Below are 24,472 nucleotides of genomic sequence, written 5' to 3'. Positions count from 1 at the left end.
TTTTCATGCCCCTAGCTGACCACAGCAAAATGAACTGCAGTCTGATGCTGTTTCTGAGGAGCTTAGATAAGCAGCAGTGGCTCCTTTACCAGAGTATTATAAGAGATGCCAACAGAGGGGTGTTTTCTCAGAATTTTAATCAATGATTGTTATATTCCACATACTTCAATGCACTCTCGAAGCTGTAAATAGGCTGGCTGCCCTTTGTAGGGGTCTGATAGAACATCCCCATTCTTATCCTGATTTGCTGGCTATATTAGTCCAAAGAACCCTTCCTAAAATGATGTTGCAAATGAACAAGCATCAATTCAGCTGCACTTAAAAAGGAAGTGCCAAAATAAAATAAAATAAAATAAAATAAAGCAGGCCATGAGCAAGTTCAGTGGGATGCCTGTCAAGGATGGCCTAATTTTTTTTTTATTTAAGTGTGGCATAAAGAGGTAATACTACCCTCCTGGCAATGACCATTTGTCTGTGTTATAGCAGAAGCCCAACAATGCCCAATGACTGGTAAATAAACAGGTTGCTCCATCTGCTGCTTTGAAGATATTTTAAAGAAGCTGTTATAAACTCCGGAAGTTACCTTTTTAAAAATTATCTGCACACTTTAGGGTTCTTCTGAGGGAGCGCCAAGTTGGAGAAAGGGAGGAGGTACACCTCCTGAGCAAAGTTGTCAGGCAACATTATTCCTCTATAAGTCATAATGCTTCTGGGCAGTGAGAGAAGCATAGTGTTCACAGGAGATTTGATACACTGAAGGAAGTTTAGACTGTACTCTCCAAAGCACACTCCTCCCAGCACTTCCAGGGGGAGAGAGACCATGCCTCTGTTCTTGCCGCTCTCTCATACATGCCCTCTTGGCTCTGCTAGCAAAAATTTCCATTAGCACACCCAGCTATATTACCGTTTCTCTTTTGTGGGTACTCCGAGCTGCAAAGGAGCTTCTTGTTCTTTAACTAGAAGATCAATTCAGAATCAGCCTAATATCGCCCCCAAAATGAAGATGTGTGGCAAAATCACTGACCTGCTCAATGTGACTTCCAGGTGAGAGATCTGACCTTGTCCGCTAGACAGAGGAAAGGGGACTAGTTGTTTTGGAGTTGAGATACAGTGGTGATACTAAGATCTATTTCACCTTGTGCCTTCCATATGTTCCCTCCCTATTACTGCAACTTGCAAAATAGAGCAAAACTACTGGCGTTAATTGCCAAAAAAAGCTGCTACGTTTTGGTTGGGTTTAGAGAAAGGCATGCAGCAAAATACTTATATTTCTAGAAGAGCTATGGCTGTTTTAAGAAAACATGATGGGATTAATCAGTAACATCACAACTAGCTACCCAAAGGCTATGTTTTAGCTTGGGGCCTTGCAGAACATTGGGGTGAAGATAGATCCCATTTGCCATATTCTGACCTAAGGGCTATCTATGCCTAATAATATCTTATTTGGTATGAACAACTAAGGAATGTGTTCAAGATATTTAGTGAAGTGAATGTCACTGTACAATGTCCTCTGGGCAGAATATTGCTTTCCAGCAGTGAGTCACTTGCCAGAAATTCCTCAACTGAGAGATTATATGCGAAGCCACTTAAGAGAGATTTTTTTCACTATTTCTAACCTACACATAATCAACTCCTTATATAGCAGAATAACATGCACAGTAAACTAGTGTCCTTTAAATTGAAGAACTATCAGATGTGCTGTATAATGCAGATAGTATTAATCTACTTTAATCATCCTTCAGGTGCACAATATAGTAATTGTGCCCATTCAGGAATTTTTTCCTGTTTAATAACAGGTTGTGTCACACATTAATTAAAATGTTATGCAGATATTTAAACAGACTAATTGATTTCTGTGTTTGGTTGTCACAGTGCAACATGTAGTCTGCTGAATGGTACCCATACAGCTCCGTAGGAAAAGCTCTGTATTGCACCATAAAATGCAATGCATTTCTCAATACCTAAATACATATATTTTAAACTGGATATAAAGCCAAATTCCACACTGACTTACTCTGTGTGTAATATAGAGTGTATAACTGAGGAAAATTTGTCCCAGTTGCTCTAAATTCAGATAACCAAGTATGTACACATTCACCCTAGTATCTGAGCAAACAATTCTGATTTACTTCCTCCTTTCTACCCTGCTCATTAAGACTTGATGTAATAAAGCAGATGACACCATTGCATCATGTTGATTAGATATCAAACCCTAAATGCCAACCATTAAATTGAGCACTCCCCAAAAAAGTGATATAAACCAATAATGGAAGCCTGGACTAAACATTTTCTCTTATGGATAGAACTTTTTGCAACCAAGATGACATTTCCGTTTAGTATACTGTATCTGGCTGACACATTGCCATAGTACATTGGATCTGTGCTATCAAGATAGAGAAGTTCAGCCCTCCATGTGTGCTGGGACCCTCGCTCATCTGCAGCACACTCCTCTGAATCACTTTCTTGGATTCCCTTTAATTTGTCCAAAAAATTTTCTCTAACGTTTCCCATGGTTGGTGTAGGTAGAGGGGAGCTATAGAAGAAATGATTTTGGTGAAGTAAGGGATTGTTTGCCTGGATCCTGATAGGCATGGGCAACTCCCAGTTGTGAGCATGCGGTAGACCCCTTATGCTGCAGTAAACAACCATCACACTTCTCGACTCTTAATGGCAATTATAAACCAAATCCTTTTTACTCATTTCAGTGGCCATATTCCTTGGCTCCCAAGGACAAAGATCTGAGCTTTGTTTGGGGTTGAGGATATGTTTCAGTTGTCTGAGCACTATGCACTGAACTCTGGGTCTCTTCACTTTTGCTCCTAAAATAGGTGCATAGTAATTTGATGAGAGTGATAGTACTTCTTTGTGTAACAGTGCTGGCAGGTAGTGTGGCCTTTCAAAATTCACGCAGATCCTCCTTCACAGATGACATATGCCAGAAGCGTAAATAATCCAAGCAGAGGTGGTTGCATGGCTCCTGAAAATAGATGAAGGGGTTCTGGTCCTGGTTCTAATCTAAGAACAGCACATAAGCATATCTTACATTCCATCAAAGTCAGTGGGTGTTAAACACATGCTTAAAAGTTAAGCAAGTGTTTTTCGGAATCAGGGCCTCTGTGCTGAAAGAAGTGGACCCATAAACATCCACCCCAGAATTCCTCTCCATGGCTCTATGTCCCCAGTTCTGAAGAGGCAAGATGTGGGGTATAATAGTTGGGTCCCCCAGCTCCCCGTTTGATCATGGTTCCATGGATGCATGCCTGTATCCTGGAGCCAGAACTCTAGTTGATAAAATGAGAGAGTGAAGGTAAGAAGAACATGACAGAAATGTTATAAAAAGAAAAGGAATAAACAGAAAAGTTCACTCATTGTTTATACTTCTTACGTGCTGCTTTTATTTTCAGGAAAAAATGGTTAAGTCAAATGAGTATAAAGTAAAAGAAGAAATACAACTAATGCCTCTCTTCTATATCAGTCGCTAATGGGTTTTGTACTCGTAGTTTCTATAGAAACTCAATTTTGAAATATTAGTTATGTTGTGCTTAAAGATAATATGTTAAACATATTCTATATATTAGATATAAAGAGAAGTATTCTACCCCAAGAAAATAGGTACTAAATGTAAAAAATGTGTAATAAAATACATTGTTTGATCACAATATTCAAATGTTTTCATGCTTATTCTGATCATTGGACGGTATATGTACATGTAGGTATGTAAATCTGTGTGTATCTTTTTCATATTTTTAATTGCCTGACAGATATTTCCAGGACTGATTCTCTCAGACATAAAGCCTGCCAAAAGAATGAAGTTCAAAACAGTCTGCTACCTGCTGGTCCAGCTCATGCATTGTCGTAAGATGTTCAAAGCTGAGATACCTTTCTCCAATGTCATGACATGTGAGGATGATGATAAGGTAATTAATAAGGATTCTCTGAGGTCCTTGAATGTGTGCTTTTAAAATGTACGTTGCTCCATGTTGTCTCACAAACTAAACCAAAACAGGTTGTTACTACATAAGTGCTGTCAATATAATAAACCCTTGTCTAAAAAAAAATTCCCCATTGTTGCTAATATGGTTTTTGCTCAGTAGGTAAAATAGCAGTTTTAATCGTGAGGCACCCACAAGTGCCTTATTTGTGCATTTCAAGCACCATGTAAATTAGAGCATAGTAAATTGACTTGAAAAGGCAAATGGCACCAGGCATCCTATCTGTGCTAGGGATCCCAGGGTTCCCACTAGTGCTGGAGCTGAACTGGTGCTAGCAATGATGAAAAACTTTTGCAGAATTTCCCCAGTATAGACAAAGCTTAAGTGTAGCAGATCTCAGGTGCAGAGTCACCCATACCTGTGTGCACACACACATCTCACAAGTGGATACCGTCTGGGACTTGTCCTTCAGAAAAGAGTCCCTGAGGCCATTGCAGAAATTTCAAAACCTGTTTTGCAAATCCCTGGAGTCCTCCACAGTTTTCAGCTGACAGCACTGCACATGCAGTAGCATACAGAAAGTAAGTATATTTGTATGCCTATACATTTCTATATGAAAATGTGAATGGTAACCATGAATCATAAAGCTGATTTGGTGTTGAAACCAAAAGATTGGAAGAGTTATCAGATCATTTATTTTGCCAGTAGGTGGCAATGTTACATAGTTTGCTGCTTGAATGTCAACTGCAGTAGAGCAGGAAGTTCATTCCCTGGGATTTGAACTATGTCTTGGATTGTCTCTGATATAAATGAGATACATTTTGAGAAACTTCAAATCTTCTTTTCTGGCAGTATTAGAACTTTAAAGTTTGTGAAACTTTTTTGTTTCTCCCAGTACTGACAGAAACACAAAAGTAAAAAAGCAGCCCTTTTTGGTTTAAATCTCAAATCTCTTATTGCCAACTTTATTTACCATTTATAGAAATAGCACGTAACTCACAGATGACATCATAGCTCTGAATTACATCTTTTAAATGCTCTTTGAGTATTTTGAAAAATCTATGTTTATTCTATAAAAGTTATGTGACAATTTAGCCTTTTGAGTGTGTGTGCATGTATACATAGCATGCATACAAAACCTTAGTATGTTAGGGAACTGGCTTAAATTCCCCGAAGTCAGAACATTCAAAGTCACTGCTATAATGTTATCTTTAACTTACCTAATTGTGTGTCAAGTGTTTGCAACTCAGATGGGACTCTTATCTCAGAGAACATGATGTAAGAGTTTAATCTGTACAAACCAGCCTGCTCTCCTGGCTTCCTTCAGAGATCATTATTCCTTAAATCATGAAAGCCATAATATAGCTCAAAACTCTTTGAAGCTGGCCCAGTATTATCTGCATCTGTGCCACAATAAAGTTAAAAAAACTCTCTGACAGAATACTTTACCTTGCTAAAACCTGAGACATCATGAAAGTCTGTAACATGAAAAAAGGTAAAATGCATATTAGAAAATAAATGAAAAAGTAGTTATATGTGGACAAGTAGCTGATTTTATGGGCTAATAGCTCACTCCATTTTAATTCTCTTCAACATAAAACCCAAACAAAACCTCGGTCACTTAATTGAAAAAACGCCCTGCAAAATTTAGTTTAGAAAGCAAAACTATGAGGCACCAAAATATAAGTATCTGAAATGAGTAGTAATCTATTTGTGTGTGTTAACTGGAATTTCAAGTACATGTTAACACAGTAGCCCTTCAGATTACATGCTTATTCAATATATTAAACTCAAAAGGCAAAACTCAAGCAGGTATTGTATCTGTGTCATTAGCATTTAGCACCAGCACTATTGTGTAAATATGAGAACAAGAAAACAGTGAGAGAACTGAGAAGACATTTTATCTATGCTACGGAATCTCTTCCAGTACTTATCAGGGACCACTCCTGAACCAAGCCACTGGTTTGTAGTATTTCCTGACTGATCACTAGCTTCACATATCTACTTTACAGGGAAGTCTGCTTATGTGTGTTTGTTAACTAGCTGCTGACCTGTGTTTGTTTGTGTGTTGTGTTTTGTTTTGATTTTAAGAAGAGCTGCCACTCCTGTTTCACGCACAGTGAGAAAGGAAACGTCTATTCATTCTGCATACATTTAGCTGGTCTCCTTTGTCCCCTGAGCTGTGACTTTGAAAGGGAATTGTAAAATCTCAAAGATATTTTCTAGGTGTATAGCCTTTTAAAAAGTAACATTGACAGCACTGCACTGAGACCTTGTGTCTGTTTGTAACAAGGGACAGCAAAGATTCTTCTTATTATATCCTAGGTGGTAGACATCTGTTTTGGTTTTTTTCCAAGCTGATCAGTCATAACCTAATGCATTAAATGGTCTTCCCTGACACCTGCAAATGTTTCACAAAAGAAGTATGTTTCTGACTATGTAGAAACAGGTTGAGCTCTTCTGTATAGGTCATGACAGGGGCACAGCCAGGCCGAATCTGAACAGCGCTGTCACCCCATGCATCAGGTCACAACGCCTGGAGCTGGGAGCCAGGCCCAGGCTTGCAGAACAACAGCCAGAGGAGTGAGTAATGCAAGAGAAATGGTAACAGAGGAAATACAATTATAAGGGAATTAACCCTTCATTAGCCCTATATTTGTGGCTAAATTTGTGGTGTAAAATTATGTAAAGTCTTATGCTGTGGATGTGGAGAAGGTGAAGAAAAGTTGCTTTGCAAATACTATCCCATCCACGTCGTCCTCAACAGCAAAACTGTTCAGAGGCATGGACAGTCTAGGGTTAATTTGAGTCGTTGCCGCTAAGTCACAAAAATGAGTTTTTCTCATCTGTGATCAATTTTCTTGTTACTCTGCTGATCAAGTCACTCTGATCTGGGCTGAGATGGCTTTCACCACAGTGGCAGAGTAGAATGCTGTTGAGGACAATATGTAGAGGGATTTTTAAGGATGAGGAGTGAAATCATGGCCCCACTGAAGTCAATGGGAGTTTTGCCGTTGACTTTAGTGGGGCCAGGATTTTACCTGAGAAATTGTAACTAATTTGTAATTAGACTGTAACTTGACAGGGGCAAGGACTATGTCTTTCCTTGTATTTGTCTACAAATTTATATTTGCTTAGCTGAACAGATTCCTGATGCTGACTGGGGACTTGGCAATACAAATGATGAGACATTTTCAGTCATGAATAATGTCATTGCAGTGAATAGCAGTCATTCTCCTGTTTTCTTTTCTGCTGCAGAGAAGAGCATTAAGGACAGCCTCTGAAAAACTCAGGAATCGTTCCTCTTTTTCTACGAATGTGGTATACACCACTCCAGGAACTCGAGTAAACAGATACATCAGCCGTTTGATAGAGGCCCGGCAAACTGAATCCGAGATGGCTGACTTGAATTTCATTACACTCAAGTATAAACAAATTGAACGTGAGCATAAAGTAAGTGAGAATTTGAATAAGTTCACTAACCAAAGATAATTGGACAGATGGAGTTGCGCCTTCTTAGACAAGTTTCAGAGTAACACCCGTGTTAGTCTGTATTTGCAAAAAGAAAAGGAGTACTTGTGGCACCTTAGAGACTAACCAATTTATTTGAGCATAAGCTTTCGTGAGCTACAGCTCACTTCATCGGATGCATACTGTGGAAAGTACAGAAGACGTTTTTATACACACAAACCATGAAAAAATGGGTGATTATCACTACAAAAGGTTTTCTCTCCCCCCACCCCACTCTCCTGCTGGTAATAGCTTATGTAAAGTGATCACTCTCCTTACAATGTGTATGATAATCAAGGTGGGCCATTTCCAGCACAAATCCAGGTTTTCTCCCACCTTGATTATCATACACATTGTAAGGAAAGTCATCACTTTAGATAAGCTATTACCAACAGGAGAGTGGGTTTGTGTGTGTGTTGGGGGGGGAGGAGGAGGAGAAAACCTGGATTTGTGCTGGAAATGGCCCACCTTGATTATCATACACATTGTAAGGGAGTGATCACTTTACATAAGCTATTACCAGCAGGAGAGTGGGGTGGAGGGAGAGAAAACCTTTTGTAGTGATAATCACCCATTTTTTCATGGTTTGTGTGTATAAAAACATCTTCTGTACTTTCCACAGTATGCATCCGATGAAGTGAGCTGTAGCTCACGAAAGCTTATGCTCAAATAAATTGGTTAGTCTCTAAGGTGCCACAAGTACTCCTTTTCTTTTTTCTTAGACAAGGTCCAGATTTTGCTCATTATCTTTAAACAATATTATGAAGCTTTAACTCCCCGCTCCTGCAGAAATTCACAGGATGGGGCTAAAGAGGAGAAAATCCCAGTGATGATTCCTTTGTGGATTTCCTCCCCTGTTATTCCATTGGGAGGATGGGGATTGTATTTCCTGCCCTGCATAATAGGCTGCAGGGTCCATACGTAGGGTCATATGCGGGGGGCTCAGGTACCCATGAAGAGGCACTTGCCCCCACAGGTTCTGTGGTTCCCTCTAGTAGCCTACCTTGTGTAAGAAGGCCACATTATCTTTTCTGGAGAATTTCTGTAAAACTGGAGCCAGGGGTTGATGTTCATCTTTCCTGGACCCAGCCCTGGCCTACCCACTACTCCCCCAAACTGCCCAGTCCCTGCCATGTCCCCAACCGTGGATCCATTCTTTGGAGTCTGGAGTTAGGGGAGACAGCTAACCACTACACATCTGTACAGGAGAGGGGAGAGTCACATGCAGAAACTTCCCTCTGCTCACGGAGCTGGTAGAGGATCCCATGTTAGGATCACAGACTTGTGTTCTCTAGGCCAAACTGCAAACTGACGTCATGAATGTGGATATAAACCTGGAGTAACTCCACTGATTTTGTTGTAGTTACACTGAGATGAGATCAGAATAGTCTTAACTCACATGGTTATTTTTTTCTTTTAAGTGAAGGAAGGCAGAAGTGGTCTGATTTTAGGTTAGTGTAGCAATAGCCCTTATTTTTTTTTTCTCAGATGTAAGCCATACAGTCAAGGGTACGTTGTCACCTCTGCTCAGTGTCCCACACACAAAACTGAATTTTTACCCATTAACATTCATTTCAAGATGCCACAGATTAATCCTTTAATTTTCATTGTTTAAAAAGCAAACAAGCTCTTCCTGTATAACTGTAAAAAAGAGTGAGGTTTACCAAAGAATATGGAACAGCTCTTTTTTGGGGTAAAGGTATATGGAATCTTGTGAAAATATATGTTTAGGACTTTTTAAAAAGTCCATTTTGTTTAGCTGGTGATTTTGTGTGCTTTACTGCAGAAAGCATCTGTAAAGCTGCCCTAAAGTAGGAGCCAAGGATTCCACTGGAGAGAAGGGAATCCTCAGGTCATGTGAAGCCATTTTAGCCAGCCCTGTGCCTCCCACTCCCTCAGTTCCATGTAGAAGGAGTAGACGCTGCAGACAGGAGATGGGGGTGGGGGAGGTTGAACAAAAAAAATCCATAGAAAGAGCTTCAAAGTTCCATTCATTTGGGGAGAAGAGTAAAAAAGGAATAGTTTGTAAATTCCATAACCTGGAACGTTTTTGGGCTAAACCCCATGAGATGAGCCCTGCCCCTAAGAATTTCACAGAAGACAACCCCTGAGCTGTTTGTAGCAGGGCTGTCACCTATGCACTTTCCAAAGTGCACTTACATCTCACAACCTCGCAGGGTTTGAGCCTGTGGGACCCTAGGCTCAGCCTCTGCACACTTTACAATGGTGTACATGCAGTCTTATGTAGCTGCACACTTTCTAAGCTTAGCACCAAATTCCAATCTCCGTTACACTGGTGTAAATCCTGAATAACTCTGTTGAGTGAAACGAGTTCAGGTCCATGATGGTGAAACTAAGATCGGAATCTGGCACTTAATGAGAAAACTTTCAAATTCTTCTTTACCTGTGCAGCATACTGTTTTTTCAGACTCATGACTTAGTTACACCAAAACCAATGATTCACCCACATCTATCAACAAGAGGTATTTTCATGCCACAAATCAGTCTTCTTCCCTCAGCTGTTTCAGCCAAAGAGCTGTTTGAAAGCAGCAAAGATTTTTCTTAATAATGGAAAAAGTATTTTTTTCCTCCCCATTCTGCCACAAAGCAGCTGAACTCTTTTTGCTCAATCTTTCAAAAATCAATTCACCTCTGGGCTGAGATCAAACCTGAATAATTGCAGACTGAAAGGTGACTGTTTGGGAAAGATATAGGGTACAGAAACAGAGGGTGAGAAAGGAAAGTGTCATGCAGCTTTAACTATATCAGATACCGAATAATAGAACATAAGAACGGCCCTACTGGGTCAGACCAAAGGTCCATCTAGCCCAGTATCCTGTCTTCTGACAATGGCCAGTGCCAGGTGCCCCAGAGGGAATGAACAGAACAGGCAATCATCAAGTGATCCGTCCCCTATTGCTCATTCCCCAGCTTCTGGCAAACAGAGGCTAGGGACACCATTCCTGCCCATCTTGGCTAATAGCCATTGAGGTACCTATCCTCCATGAATTTATCTACTTCTTTTTTTAACCCTGTTACGGTCTTGGCCTTCACAACATCCTCTGGCAAGGAGTTCTGCAGGTTGACCATGCTTTGTGTGAAGAAATACTTCCATTTATTTGTTTTAAACCAGCTGCCTATTAATTTAATTTGGTGACCCCTAGTTCTTGTGTTATGAGAAGTAGTAAACAACACTTCCTTATCTACTTTCTCTACACCAGTCATGATTTTATTATTCCCAGCATTCTGTTCCCTTTTTTGACTGCAGCTGCACATTGAGTGGATGTTTTCAGAGAACTATCCACAATGACTCCAAGATCTCTTTCTTGAGTGGTAACAACTAATTTAGACCCCATCATTTTATATGTATAGTTGGGATTATGCTTTCCAATGTACATTACTCTTCATTTATCAACATTAAATTTCATCTGCAATTTTGTTGCCCAGTCACCCAGTTTGAGAGATCCTTTTTTAGCTCTTCACAGTCTGCCTCGGTCTTAACTATCTTTAGTAATTTTGTGTTATCTGCAAATTTAGCCACCTCACTGTTTACCCCTTTTTCCAGATCATTTATGAATAGGACTGGTCCCAGAACAGACCCTTGGGGACACCACTATTTACCTCTCTCCATTCTGAAAACTGACCATTTATACCTAACCTATCTTTTAACCAGTTACCAATCCATGAAAGGACTTTCCCTCTTATCCTATGGCAGCTTACTTTGCATAAAAGCCTTTGGTGGGGGACCTTGTCAAAGGCTTTCTGAAAATCTAGGTACACTATTTCCACTGGATCCCCTTGGTCCACATGCTTGTTGACACCCTCAAAGAATTCTCGTAGATTGGTGAGGCATGATTTCCCTTTACTAAAACCGTGTTGACTCTTCCTCAACAAATTATGTTCATCTAGGTGTCTGACAATATTGTTCTTTACTATAGTTTCAACCAGTTTGCCTGGTACTGAAGTCAAGCTTACAGGCCTGTAATTGCTGGGATCATCTCTGGAGCCCTTTTTAAAAACTGTCATCACACTAGCTATCCTCCAGTCATCTGGTACAGAAGCTGATTTAAATGATAGATTACAGTCTACAGTTAGTTCTGCAATTTCACATTTTAAGATCTTTTCTGGGTGTGAATTAAAACATGTTCATTCCTACGTTTGTAAATATGTGGAGATATAGGCACACACTCTCTTTTAAACCATAGTTGTTCCTAGTTTAGAGTCAGAAGGTATGGTATAGATGCCTAACTAACTGTCTTTGTGCATCTCCTCTCATTCACAGTACCACCAGCTTCAGGATGAGTACTTCACCAGTGCTGTAGTTCTTTCACTAATTCTAGCTGCCTTATTTGGCCTTGTCTACCTTCTAATAATCCCACAGTAAGTATCTCTTGCTATTTAAATTCAAAGCACATTATTTTCAAGGATCTTGTACACAGATTCCAACATTAGCTGCTCTGGAGCAAGAACTGAAGCACATATTATTAGCATCAGTTTACTAGATCCTGTAACTAAGCAGGGAAAATGAGACCCCAAACAACAGAAGGCATTTGAAAGGATATTTTCAAAGTATACAGACAAGGTTGGTAAACTTTGAATCCAATGGTAAAACAATGTATCTGAATTCCAGCCTTGTCCCTTCCGCCTGTCTACAAAATCACCGTATAATTATTTGTAGCTGGCTTGTTTCAAAACAAATGCTTCAGTGTTCATCTTTGGGTTTTTTTTCACATTGCCAGCATCCTATCTCTGATGCTCAACCCCTTTAACAACAAACAAGTAAAATATGCATGCGGAAGAAGAATACAGTAGAAACTTGCTAAATGGGACATTGCTTAGCCCTACAGCTAATAACTCTCACACATAAAATGTTGATCTCTTCCCAATTCTCAGCAAAGGTTTACTAGCGGAGCAGCACTGGAGTAAGGTCTCATATTACTAATACTTTTAACTTTTAGAATATTTACTAGTTTTCTATGAAGTCTTATCATAAGTATTTAAAACTAAGCTACACTTGAGATAACAGAGCCAGGAATATTTTGTGATGCAGTATCGTTTTCTTTTGTTTGTACGTTTGCTTATTGGCTAATTCATATAATTCAGTAATTAGTACTGAGTCACGTGAATTGGTTCTAACTGGTAAAAAAGCAGACATCAGTGTCAAGTTTCCAAGGGTTTCTTATAGTCAGCAAGTGGGGGGAATTATTTTTTAGAGTTTTGTTTTGTTTTTTTTAATTTGCTGACAATATCCTTTTTAGGGTGGGATCTTGAGAAGCACTCAATATTAGGCTAACTCTGTTCCCATCCAAGTCATTAGGACTTTGATGTAAATAGAGGTAGGCCATGGCTAAAAATCCCACTGTCACGGAGTGGCTGGCCCCTGCAATTGAAATAGGTCCAGCTCGCCTGTGCAAGAGCAGGTGTTCTCAGTTGGGCCAATTAAGGGGGCAGGGCTACATCTGAGGTTCTAAATGGTTAGAAGAAGAGTTCCAGTGCAGGGCTGGTTGTGAGAACAGAACTAACAGAGAGAGAGAGAGAGAGCTGCAGGAAGCAGGCGTGGCAGGACTGCCAGAGTCCCCTGGGATACCAAGCAATGAGAGCCTGACATGTGAAGGGTGAGGTGAGAAACGGTGCTTTTGGCTGGTTGTTAAGTTTGGACAATAAAATCTTGCCTGAAAGAGACTGTGGGTGTGAGTGAGCCATTAAACTGGGGAGAAATCCAGCCTTATGACACCCACCCTTAACTCTTCATTCAGTGATTCCCTACTAAATTTTCCTGGTAGTTTAAACTAAATTGTAGTTTAAGAAGGTTCTGTAATATGAAAGTTTGAGCCATGTGTTTGTTGGTGAAATAATAATAATACTTTAAAGGATTATGGCATTTTTCATCTGCGGATTTCAAAGCCAATTACAAAACTCAGGGAATTAACCCCCGAAGGGCCTCCTGAAGTAGGCAAAACATAGTTAGGAATTGCTTCACTTACCTTCAAGGTAAAGCCCAGCAGCAGCATATAGAAGTTCAGGACAGGAAGTGGCAAAGTATAGCAGATGCAGTTGAAACTTGAGAATGAACTTAAGGGGACAAAAAAATATGATGAGAGGAAATTGAGTCTTGTAAAAAGGGGCGTAGTTATTTAGTGACCATCTGGTCAGGCCATCAGGTTAACATCTAATCTGACAGACCACCAGCTGAGCAGCACTACTGAACACCATGCTGTTGCACTGGTTAATTACTGATTTAGACAGGAAAGTTGCACTTCCCAGATAACTAGTACCACTCTCTGCAGGATCCACTGGACAGGTTCTTGAACAGTGTTTCTTCGGAGTACTGACTTGGGCAGTTCCTTTGAAGGTTGTGACAAAATCACAGCCCACACACTCCAAAACTTGGAAAAAGTGAATTCTTGCTAGGAAAGTCCTGATCTCCCTTGCCCACAACACTTTTGACTTGGAAATACTATTTAAATTGCCGAAAGCCGCATATGATAATGAAAGAGATTCTGTCAATAGAGACAAGACAGGCAGGAAGGATGTAGGTCATGTTATTGCAACAGGAGCGAAAATATAGCAAAGCAACAAAAAGCTTGACGACTCTAACGGGAGAAATATTCCCAGAGGGAACATGCAATCACAACAACCAAATCCTTCACATTATTTCTCAGTGTTAAAAGCCAGACTCTGGTCAGTCATTGCATAAGCACATAAAGGGGAAGGAGCCTTTGCTCACTGTGCTGTCTATAAAGGTTTGTGACATTCCTCAGGGTACAATCTGGACTGTTGGGCAGATGAGCCCCCTCAGTTCTCTGCTCTCGCACAGCCTCCAGCATATAAATTTACCCCCAGTTTTACTTCAAGAATGCTTCAATCAGCCAGCCTGCCACCCTTGAAATATACAGCAGAGTGACACCAGCAAATTCCCAATCCCTGACTTTCCCCCAGAAATGTGTGTCTTGTACTGCCCAGCACAGTACAAGCTCATATAAAGTCTGTCATTTCATTAATAGAAATTAATATGCACAAATCTTGTTATCTCAAATGGAGTTTCCCCAACACTTCAATCCAAACACACACTGGCTTAGTTAAAAATAATAAACAAGTTTATTAACCACAAATGATAGATTTTATGTGATTACAAGTAATGAGGCATAAAGGTCAGAATTTGGTTACAAGAAAATATCGATAAAACACAACACAAAGGTAAGAGTGAATTCTTTATGATGAGATTACTGGTTCTGTGGATGAAGGGAAAGCAGTGGATGTATTGTTTCTTGACTTTAGCAAAGCTTTTGACATGGTCTCCCACAGTATTCTTGTCAGCAAGTTAAGGAAGTATGGGCTGGATGAATGCACTATAAGGCGGGTAGAAAGCTGGCTAGATTGTCGGGCTCAACGGGTAGTGATCAATGGCTCCATGTCTAGTTGGCAGCCGGTATCAAGTGGAGTGCCCCAAGGGTCGGTCCTGGGGCCGATTTTGTTCAATATCTTCATAAATGATCTGGAGGATGGTGTGGATTGCACTCTCAGCAAATTTGCGGATGATACTAAACTGGGAGGAGTGGTAGATACGCTGGAAGGGAGGGATAGGATACAGAAGGACCTAGACAAATTGGAGGATTGGGCCAAAAGAAATCTGATGAGGTTCAAGAAGGATAAGTGCAGGGTCCTGCACTTAGGATGGAAGAATCCAATGCACCGCTACAGACTAGGGACCGAATGGCTAGGCAGCAGTTCTGCGGAAAAGGACCTAGGGGTGACAGTGGACGAGAAGCTGGATATGAGTCAGCAGTGTGCCCTTGTTGCCAAGAAGGCCAATGGCATTTTGGGATGTATAAGTAGGGGCATAGCGAGCAGATCGAGGGACGTGATCGTTCCCCTCTATTCGACATTGGTGAGGCCTCATCTGGAGTACTGTGTCCAGTTTTGGGCCCCACACTACAAGAAGGATGTGGATAAATTGGAGAGAGTCCAGCGAAGGGCAACAAAAATGATTAGGGGTCTAGAACACATGACTTATGAGGAGAGGCTGAGGGAGCTGGGATTGTTTAGCCTGCAGAAGAGAAGAATGAGGGGGGATTTGATAGCTGCTTTCAACTACCTGAAAGGGGGTTCCAAAGAGGATGGCTCTAGACTGTTCTCAATGGTAGCAGATGACAGAACGAGGAGTAATGGTCTCAAGTTGCAGTGGGGGAGGTTTAGATTGGATATTAGGAAAAACTTTTTCACTAAGAGGATGGTGAAACACTGGAATGCGTTACCTAGGGAGGTGGTAGAATCTCCTTCCTTAGAGGTTTTTAAGGTCAGGCTTGACAAAGCCCTGGCTGGGATGATTTAACTGGGAATTGGTCCTGCTTCGAGCAGGGGGTTGGACTAGATGACCTTCAGGGGTCCCTTCCAACCCTGATATTCTATGATTCTATGATTCAAAGCAACAGATCTCTGTCACCACATGGTCTAGCAGTTTTACTGGCTGAATCTTTCAGCCAGGATCACTCCCCAGTCTAGTGATGCTTCTTTTTTCTTTCAAGCATTGCCGATGCCTTGAGTAGAGATGAAGGGACAGAGGTAATCTGAGGAGTTTGTTCTCCTTTCTTGTAGCATTTCTCTTCTTTGAGAATCATCTTCAGCTGGGCTTCAGCCAACAGCAAGTGTGTGGGACAGGAACTTCCAGCTGTTCCTTTGCCAACACGTACATTTATCACTCACACCCTTTTTCCTGCCAAAGAATGGCCGCTTAACCTGGTGTTAGTCCATTTGATTTTGGTTAACACCCAGCGGAGGTGTTAGTTTGCCTTTTGTCCCTAAGGAATTGTTTTGTGCCTGCTTTTCTAAACTTTGAACATGTCTTATACAGTAGAATTGAATAACTTTACATACTGTGTTGCCATACACATTTTACCAGGACAGTAATGTTCAGCAGATTATGAGTTTTCAAATGATACCTCACAAGGCATACTTCATACCAAATTTATCATAGTCTTATGGAAAATGTAAACATAAGGATACAGACCATCACAAGGCTCTGTCACTTTCACAGTCCTTGTGATCAACTGATCTAAAGGACTGCAAAGACCAAGTGGTGGGGGAAGGTTAGGCCATGATCCTGTCTTCCTATGCTAGCCAACTATGGAGGAGACTGTATGCTTCACCCCCTTCTGGGGTGATGCAGCAGATGCGCCCCTCCCAGCTAAGGTGGTATGAGGCTGTACCATACACAAGTCAGCACCTTAAAAGCATGATAGCACCTGCATTCTACTAGTATTATTAATATTTATATTGTGGTAGCACCTACAGGCCAGCCAGGTCATGGATGTCACAATTCAGGGCAACTGTAGCTGTGTTCTCCTTCTGTGGTCCAGCAAGGGCACCCACTCTTAGGCTCCTGGCTCATCAGCCATCATCTGTTTTGGATGAAGATGTGTGTCTCTCTGTTCCTCCTGACTGGAGTGTTTCCAGGTTGCACAGTTCCCTGCCTACGCTGTGAATTCCCGAGCATGTCAGAATGCTTCAGCAGGCCTGTTTTGCCTTCTCCTCCGAGGCTCTAACCAGCATAATTACCCATAGTTCAGTTACCACACAGCGCTTTCTAAACAAGCACATTTATTCTTAGGGTAAAAGCATTACAGAGAAAACATATTACAAGTAATAAAAGAACATACATGCATGCTAATAAGGTTACCAGAGATCATCCCAACTCCAGCATGGGCTCTCGCAGGTGAACAGTTCTTTTAAACTCCCCCCCACTGTTTTTTTTTTCTGTGCTTACAAGTTTAGAACATGTTTTCCTCAGAACAAGAATACCCCATGAATATGTCAAGTCCTTCCAACACTTCCCAGCAATGATTTGGGGCCTCCCTTGGACAGAAGGTTCTGTCCATTTGTTGAATCAGAAAGCAGGTCCTGAGTCAGTGTAAACTTGGGCTATTTATCCAAAAGTCCTTTCTTCCTGTGTAGGTCTCTAGAAAATCCAGTGAATGTGAGCCTCGCCTGGTAGTGGTACCTCTTGGAAGCTGTTACAGCTTGAGTAAATTTGTCTAATCCCCTCCCTGCCCACTTCTTAGTTTCTGGAGAGCGGTGGTTTCCCCCGTCCATGGAAATACTTACAATCTCTGACCTCCAAAGATAAGTTGCAGGAAAAGGCAATATCTGTCACAACGGCCCCATTGTCCAAGGCTCTGTACAATCACATAGCAAACAGTAATTCCTGTCCTAAAGAAGATACCCCCAACTAGAGTCTCACACAGTTTTAAAAAAAGTCTCAGTAGTACTGCAAAACTTCTCTAAATGTTAAATCAGGGATATTTATTGGGATCATATAGTGACTTGGAAAAATTCCACTGTAAAGCAGTCACTCTTTTCTTCCACTATTGGATTTTAAAACCCTATAAGAGCAAGCACTTTTGGTGGTGTCAGTAAAGAGCACAGACATAGACACAATGGCCTATAAAAAGGTTAAGCCACTTATATGCTCCCTCAATCCTGGAGCTTACCGAGGGCCAGCCTGGCCCATGTATAAATTAGCACACCTGCATGTATGCTGTAATTTATGCCTGGCTAGCCACATACCCAAGCGACTAGTCCAGCAGACAAGGATCCTCAGGGTGTAGGAATGCCTGGCCATATCCCCTTTCTCCTAGCCTCATATCCTGCTTTGGGGGCTGAGAGGGAATTTGATACAGGAGTTACTGTAGTAACTGTGCAGTACCCAATTTTTCCCCTATGCATGGGGAATTCTCAGGGTTGAGATCTGTTAAGTTTCTGGTTGCTTTGCATGGAGTAGCTGAAATGGAGCAGCTAAGATCTGATTCAATAAGTGATCGAGTGGACAAACCTCTAATCTTTATAACTCTTCTTTCTCTCACAAAGAATTAAAGAGAGAGGAACTGTGATAACCATTATATATCAGCCAAGCCCAGGGGTCAACACCACCATGTTGCACGATGGACACTTGACAAAATTATCGGACTTAGTGACAGACATTGGCAAGGGGGCAGGAGGGGGCTCTGGGGTAAGGCAGGGGGTAGGGATGTGGGAGGGAGTACGGGCTCTGGGCTGGGGATACAGGTTCTGGGATAGGGCCAGAAATGGGTTCAGGGTTCAGGGGGGGACTCTGGGGTGAGGCAGGGGGTTGGGGTTGCAGGCTCTGGTGTGGGGCTGGGGATGAGGGATTTGGGGTATAGGAGGGTGCTCTGGGCTGGGACTAAGGGGTTTGGAGGGTGGGAGGGGGATCAGGGCAGGGTTGTGGAGCATGGGGTGGTGCAGGCTTCGTGCAGCGCTTACCTTTAGCAGCTCCTGGAAGCAGCAGCATGTCCCACACTGCGGCTCCTGCGTGCTGCCCCGTCCACAGGCGCCGCCCCCACAGCTCCCATTGGCTGTGGTTCCCAGCCAATGGGTGGGGAGCCGCGGAGTCAGCGCTTGGGGAGGGGTGACAGAGGCAGCGTGCAGAGCCGCATGGCTGTGCCTCCGACAGCAACAAAATGGATGAGGAGCCACTTGCGGGGAGGCTCACCTCGTGCAGCTCCCCACAAGCGGCTCCCCGTCCCTGCTGTTGCTGGTGGAGGCACAGCCAGGGAGCTCTGCAGGCACGCTGCCGCCGTCTGCAGGTGCCCTCCCCCCATAGCTCCCATTGGCCAGAGTTTCTGGCCAATGGGCTGGGAGCCGCGGAGTCAGCAGCCGGGGAAGGAGGGAGGACGGAGGCAGCATGCAGAGCTGCATGGCTGCGCCTCTGCCAGCAACTGCAGGGACGGGGAGCCGCTTGTGAGGAGCTGCCCCCATGGACCTCAAAATGTTTACCTTGTACATTTATGCACACGTTGCCGACCCCTAGCCAAGCACTGAAGGCTAAGTAATTGGGAGAAACTATTTATAAGGGACGTAGTGCAGGATATCCTGTATTAACCTGCAATTAAAAATAATATAAACCCCTGAGACATAATACAGCTGAGGCTCTGAGATTGTGTGATCCCCTTACTAGGTTCCTGATAGATACTATATTTAAAAAGTTACTGAATTGTCATTCTTGAGAATTTCACTAAAGAATTTCAGGCAGCACAATAGGAAGAAGGTTTAAAAAAAAAGTGAAAACTCCCTCTGTGTCTGTCAGTTTTACATTGGGGGAAAAATCCCACATGCATTGCTCTGATCCGCCAAATGGCCTTAGGAAAACACCAATCCAGCTAGCTCAGATATACTGTTTAGTTGCATTGCTTTACTTCTATATTTTTTTCTTCTAGGAGTACCCTAGTCCTTGTCCTCCTGGTGTTCTGCATATGCTTCCTAGTGGCTTGTATTATGTATCTACATGTCACACGAGTACAAGTAAGTGATTTGAGTCTTCGTGATACCTCTTCCTTCAAGAGTTTTATTTGGTGGTAGTTATTTGGAACCTGGTAACACCTATGTGCACTTCATATCATGATGTAATCTGTGTAATTTTCTAACCTGCCTAATTTGTAGCAAAGCAATGAATTAGAAACTCCAAACAGAACCAACAAATCTGGGGCTGGCTAACTTTAAAGATATTTCTTTCCCTCTGCTAGACATGTTTTTGAGCAGATTTTCAAAATGGTAATAAAGCAGAAGGACATTCTGCACACTGTCGAAGGAGAAAATCAGAGTAGGGATCTGCAGAGACTAATTTTTGTGGTGAAAGAAGTCCTCAGTGGATTAGTCTTCATTTGGTATTCTCAGAAAAAGAGCAGGAGAAAATACCCACACAATTAATCAGCTCTGCTGATTAGTACACAATTGTTTTAAATGAAGAAAAATGCCCTTTGGTTAGAGGAGAGGAATTGTTTTCTTGGAAACATAAATAGTTTAATTAGCAGAGTATCTGGTAAAAAATAAATCTACAAACATATACAATCATTTGGGAGTAATTTTGTTAGTCTCTTTTGTTTTGAAAAGGTACAGTAGTTCATACTTATGCAGTTTGTAGGAAATCGTTCCCATTATTAAGGCTAATTTTGAGGCTAATGTAAACTTAAGGTATGCTCCTGCTGTTGTTAAAGTCAATGACAGCCCCATAAGGGTGTTTATCACTTCACTGGATTGAATCCTATATCTGAAAACAGAGAAATAGACAATTCCGTATATAACATCAGCAATTGTCTAGAGAAGCAGCTTAGCCTTGTTTGTGGAGTGTGGGACTGGGAGCCAGGAACTCCTGTATTCTAATCCAGGCTCTGGCACACTCTCTTGCTGTATGACATTGGACAAGTCACTCAACTTCACTGTGCCTCAGTTTCTCACATATAAAATGGAAAAAATAATAATACAGTTATTTACCAACCTTGTTAGGGAATCCGGGAATGATTAATTAATTAATTACTAGACAGTGGTCCTGAAAGTAAATGTCAATAAAGGCAATGACATGCAAAAACCTATGTTAATATAGTGGTTGCAATATTAAAATCATAAGAAAAAGGCAAGAAATGTAAAAGTTTAAGTGCAACTTTTAACTTGACCATGTCTTACATGCATTACTTAGACTTGGTTTTTCTAGTTAAATTTGTTGCTTATTTAATTATGCTTCATACCATATGTAAACCATAAAATGTACAAGACATACAATGTGGCAAGATTGCGGTTGGAACCTTTTGTTACTTGTTTGTCATTTTAATTATGCAGCGTTATCACTGTACTAACAGAATATTCTGCATTTCATTATTGCTGTTATTGCTTTTGTGAAGAACAAGGAAATTATCCTTGAATTACTTCCACTGCAAACTGCATCATTCACTATACAATGAAAAAATGTTTCCTGTGATACGATGGGATTATAGTTATCCTTTGTTGTGTTAGGTACAGAATCATATCACCTGTGTAATCATGTCACCATATTGGACTTTGTTCCCAGCTATGAATTCTGTCCCCTGCTGCACTTTGTAGTATTTTCACAATGCTGACCCTTTCCCCTTATCGTGACACAGTAGATTTTCAAGACTTGGTTCTCATAGTGGACAATGTGTGAAGATACTGTGTTATACTGTGTTATATCCCAGATGTTCCATCGTATTTTAATGATATTGACAGATAATCAAATTGATTCCTGGCGTAACTTTATTGCACTCACTAGGGATCAGTTTATCCCATTCTGTTTTAAACATGTTGTTTATAGCAATCTACTATTGATATTACAAATAATGGTTTCTCTTGTTACATCCATGTGGGTTTTATCCCTTGGTCCACATCGAAGCCAGGGTGTATTTCAAGATCACATAATACACACTGAGATTTGTTTTGCTCTATTGGTGTAATTAATTAGCCACAGAATTGGTATTCCTGTTTTTTGCAATACAAATGAGTACAGATCACCTGCAATCACCAGCCATACATTCTGTCACTGCCATGCATAGGGGTGACATAAACCCAGTGAGTCCATGTCTCAACATGTGAAAGGGAGAGCAGGAGCTCCAGTGCATGATACCTGTTCCTACAGAAGCCCCTTTGTAGTACTCTGCAGTGAGGTGTATATGGTATTTTCTCTGTTCCTCATGCAGTTAGGAGGCTACCATGTGGAAGCCAGTTGAATTGGGAAGACTCATTAATCTCCAGTTGGCCTAGTCACCATTAGAGGGGGAAGAATCCCCAGCTTCAGAATCTACCCAATTCAATTCCCAGCACAGGCCAGTACTTGTAACCTGTGCGTGAATCAGCAGCAGCTCGGATCAAACATGGGACATCTGAATCTTTAATAGATGGCCCTCTATTGTCTGAGCCAAAAGATGCACTTCTCTTAGCCAAAGCTGTAGCAGGCTCATTAATCTTAGATGGCCTAGCCACCACTAGAGGTGGACAGAGTGCCACACCAAGCAAGCATGGCTTACATACGTTTACTAACAGGCATACAAAAATTGGTTCTCCCTCATCGTCACTGGCCTAAGCCAAATCAAGCCCAGATGGGGCTAAGCACTTTCCTTCTCTTAGAAGCACACTGATTTTCCCCCACTGAAACCCTTTTGTCTTCTGGGTCTTGGTCCTGCTCCCATTCAAGTTATTAGGTGGGAAAATGTTGACTTGAATGGTGCAGGAGCAAGCCCCTAGCTATAGTAAATGTTCCACTCATTTGCAAGCCAAGGGGATAAGGAAGCAAGCAGCTCCCCATGGGACCAAAGTAAATCAGTATAACTTAACCCAGCATGAGTTCACATTCCAGGCAAACTGTTATCCTCTCTTTCCCACCTTCTACCCCAGAACTTCATTTATATTGAGGGCTAGTGCTCAGATACTCAGATGAACATGAATGATGAGAGAGGAATACTCAAGACTCTGCCTTCATTAACCATCTTTGCTCCATACTGCTTTTCCTAGTCTGACAAATCAGATTACTTTTTTAAATATGGGCTCTACTAATTAAAACTCAACTGGCATTCACTGTTACTGAAATATCACTACAAAATTCTGTGCAGTATGTATGGTCTGGACTCTTGGGTTGCTGTCTGCAACTGATAGTTTCCAAACCATACAATTATAATGTTTGTTTGTTTTCATTTCTTCACATGTACAGAATAGAATGCTAATTTGAGCATTCTGATTTGTTGTATTTATTGTGAACAGAAATCCTATTAAAAATAAAATGAAAGCCAATTTTAATTATAGGGAGAAATAACTTACAAATCTGTTTCCTTTTTGTTACAGAAAATACGACTGTCCTTAAAATATTCGTCCACATTTCTTATTTTGTGATTATCATTTTGTAATTTACAACACAGGCAGAACTCACATACCTATTCCCTATTTTATTTGACATCCTATCCTTGTAAACAATAACATACCCATTTTTTACATTATTTGGATTTAAAATATCCTTATTTTACAATCTTTTTTTCTCCTTCAGTGTTTTCCAGGGTGCCTGACAATACAAATTCGAACCATTTTGTGTATTTTTATTGTGATCTTAATTTACTCTGTGGCTCAAGGGTGCGTGGTGAGTATACAACTATAAGCCAAGTATATAAAGTTTAACATTAAGTTTAAGAACAATCTGTTATAGATCGCATTTAGTCCCCCACTTCATCCCATTTTCTTTCCCTCTCATGCACAAAATATGTAAATATATTAATAAAGTATATATAGCAATGTGGTGTAATTTAAAGGCTATCTTCATTATGAGTAGTGGAAGCCACTAGTAAGCTATACAGTTTATTCCAAATTAGTGCCACAATAAATCTTCATATCAAACCACACCATTATATGTTCTGCATATGTCATATACTTTACAGAAGAATTATGGTTGAAATGTTCAGTATTGGACCAGGGACCAAATGAACATCTGATATCTTGTGACTTGTCAGGGAATCCACACTTTCAAATGGAATAACACGTTTATTTCTATACCTGATAGATCATGAGAGATCAGATCTTGAAATCACGACAGTATTATATAATGAAAGGAGGTATATAAATATCTTAGTCATAAACTCCATCTATCTCTTAGGCCTGTGTAATTGCTCTGGTATAGAGTTATAGGTGTTCAGCACTTCTGAAAATCAGGCCACTTTTATTAAGTGCTCAAATGGGGATTTAGGATCCCAGGTTTGAAAATGTGGACACAAATATATATAAAAAACAAGAGAAATAACACTGGGCCTGATCCAGATCCCACTGAAGCCAAAGAGAGTCTTGCCATTAACATAATTAGGCTTCGAATATATTACAAGATGGTTGATGCTGTCAGTTAAATGTGGTGTGTCACAATATGGCATCTGGAACTAAAAGCCAAGCTAGAGAAGCAGAGTGGTGCAGCAGAGGCTAGAAGCTCTGTATTTGTAAATTCTGTTCCTGGCTCCTCCATTGAATTGATGTCTGACCTTGGGCAAGTCACATGACTTCTCTGTGGCTCAGTTTCCTAACCTCTGAAATTGACATAGTAATAACTACCTGTCCACTTCACAGAAGTGTTGTGAGGGTTGATTACCTACTCTTTATAAAGCATTTAAAGACATATAGTGCCAAGTATTATGGATACCTTTTATGGCTTAAAAAAAAGATTCGACTCCTCACAGGCATCCTCCCTCCCCAAGAGGTATTTA

The 24,472-nt window shown here is 41.1% G+C and overlaps 1 protein-coding gene across 1 annotated transcript in view; it reads left to right on the top strand.

Moving 5' to 3' along the window:
* ADCY1 (adenylate cyclase 1) overlaps positions 1 to 24,472 on the top strand; it is a 227,861-nt gene that overhangs the window by 175,539 nt on the left and 27,850 nt on the right. The window contains exons 8-12 of the mRNA XM_084620103.1: positions 3,762 to 3,917; positions 7,191 to 7,385; positions 11,725 to 11,822; positions 19,673 to 19,757; positions 23,278 to 23,367. Coding sequence (XP_084476229.1) covers positions 3,762 to 3,917; positions 7,191 to 7,385; positions 11,725 to 11,822; positions 19,673 to 19,757; positions 23,278 to 23,367 — 624 coding nt within the window. The remainder of the gene's footprint in view (positions 1 to 3,761; positions 3,918 to 7,190; positions 7,386 to 11,724; positions 11,823 to 19,672; positions 19,758 to 23,277; positions 23,368 to 24,472) is intronic.

This window comes from Lepidochelys olivacea (assembly GCF_965140295.1).
Source record: "Lepidochelys olivacea isolate rLepOli2 genome assembly, chromosome: 2".
Taxonomy (NCBI): domain Eukaryota; kingdom Metazoa; phylum Chordata; order Testudines; family Cheloniidae; genus Lepidochelys; species Lepidochelys olivacea.
The sequence above is the reverse complement of the archived record's forward strand: the minus strand, read 5'-3'. Positions and strand labels throughout refer to the sequence as shown.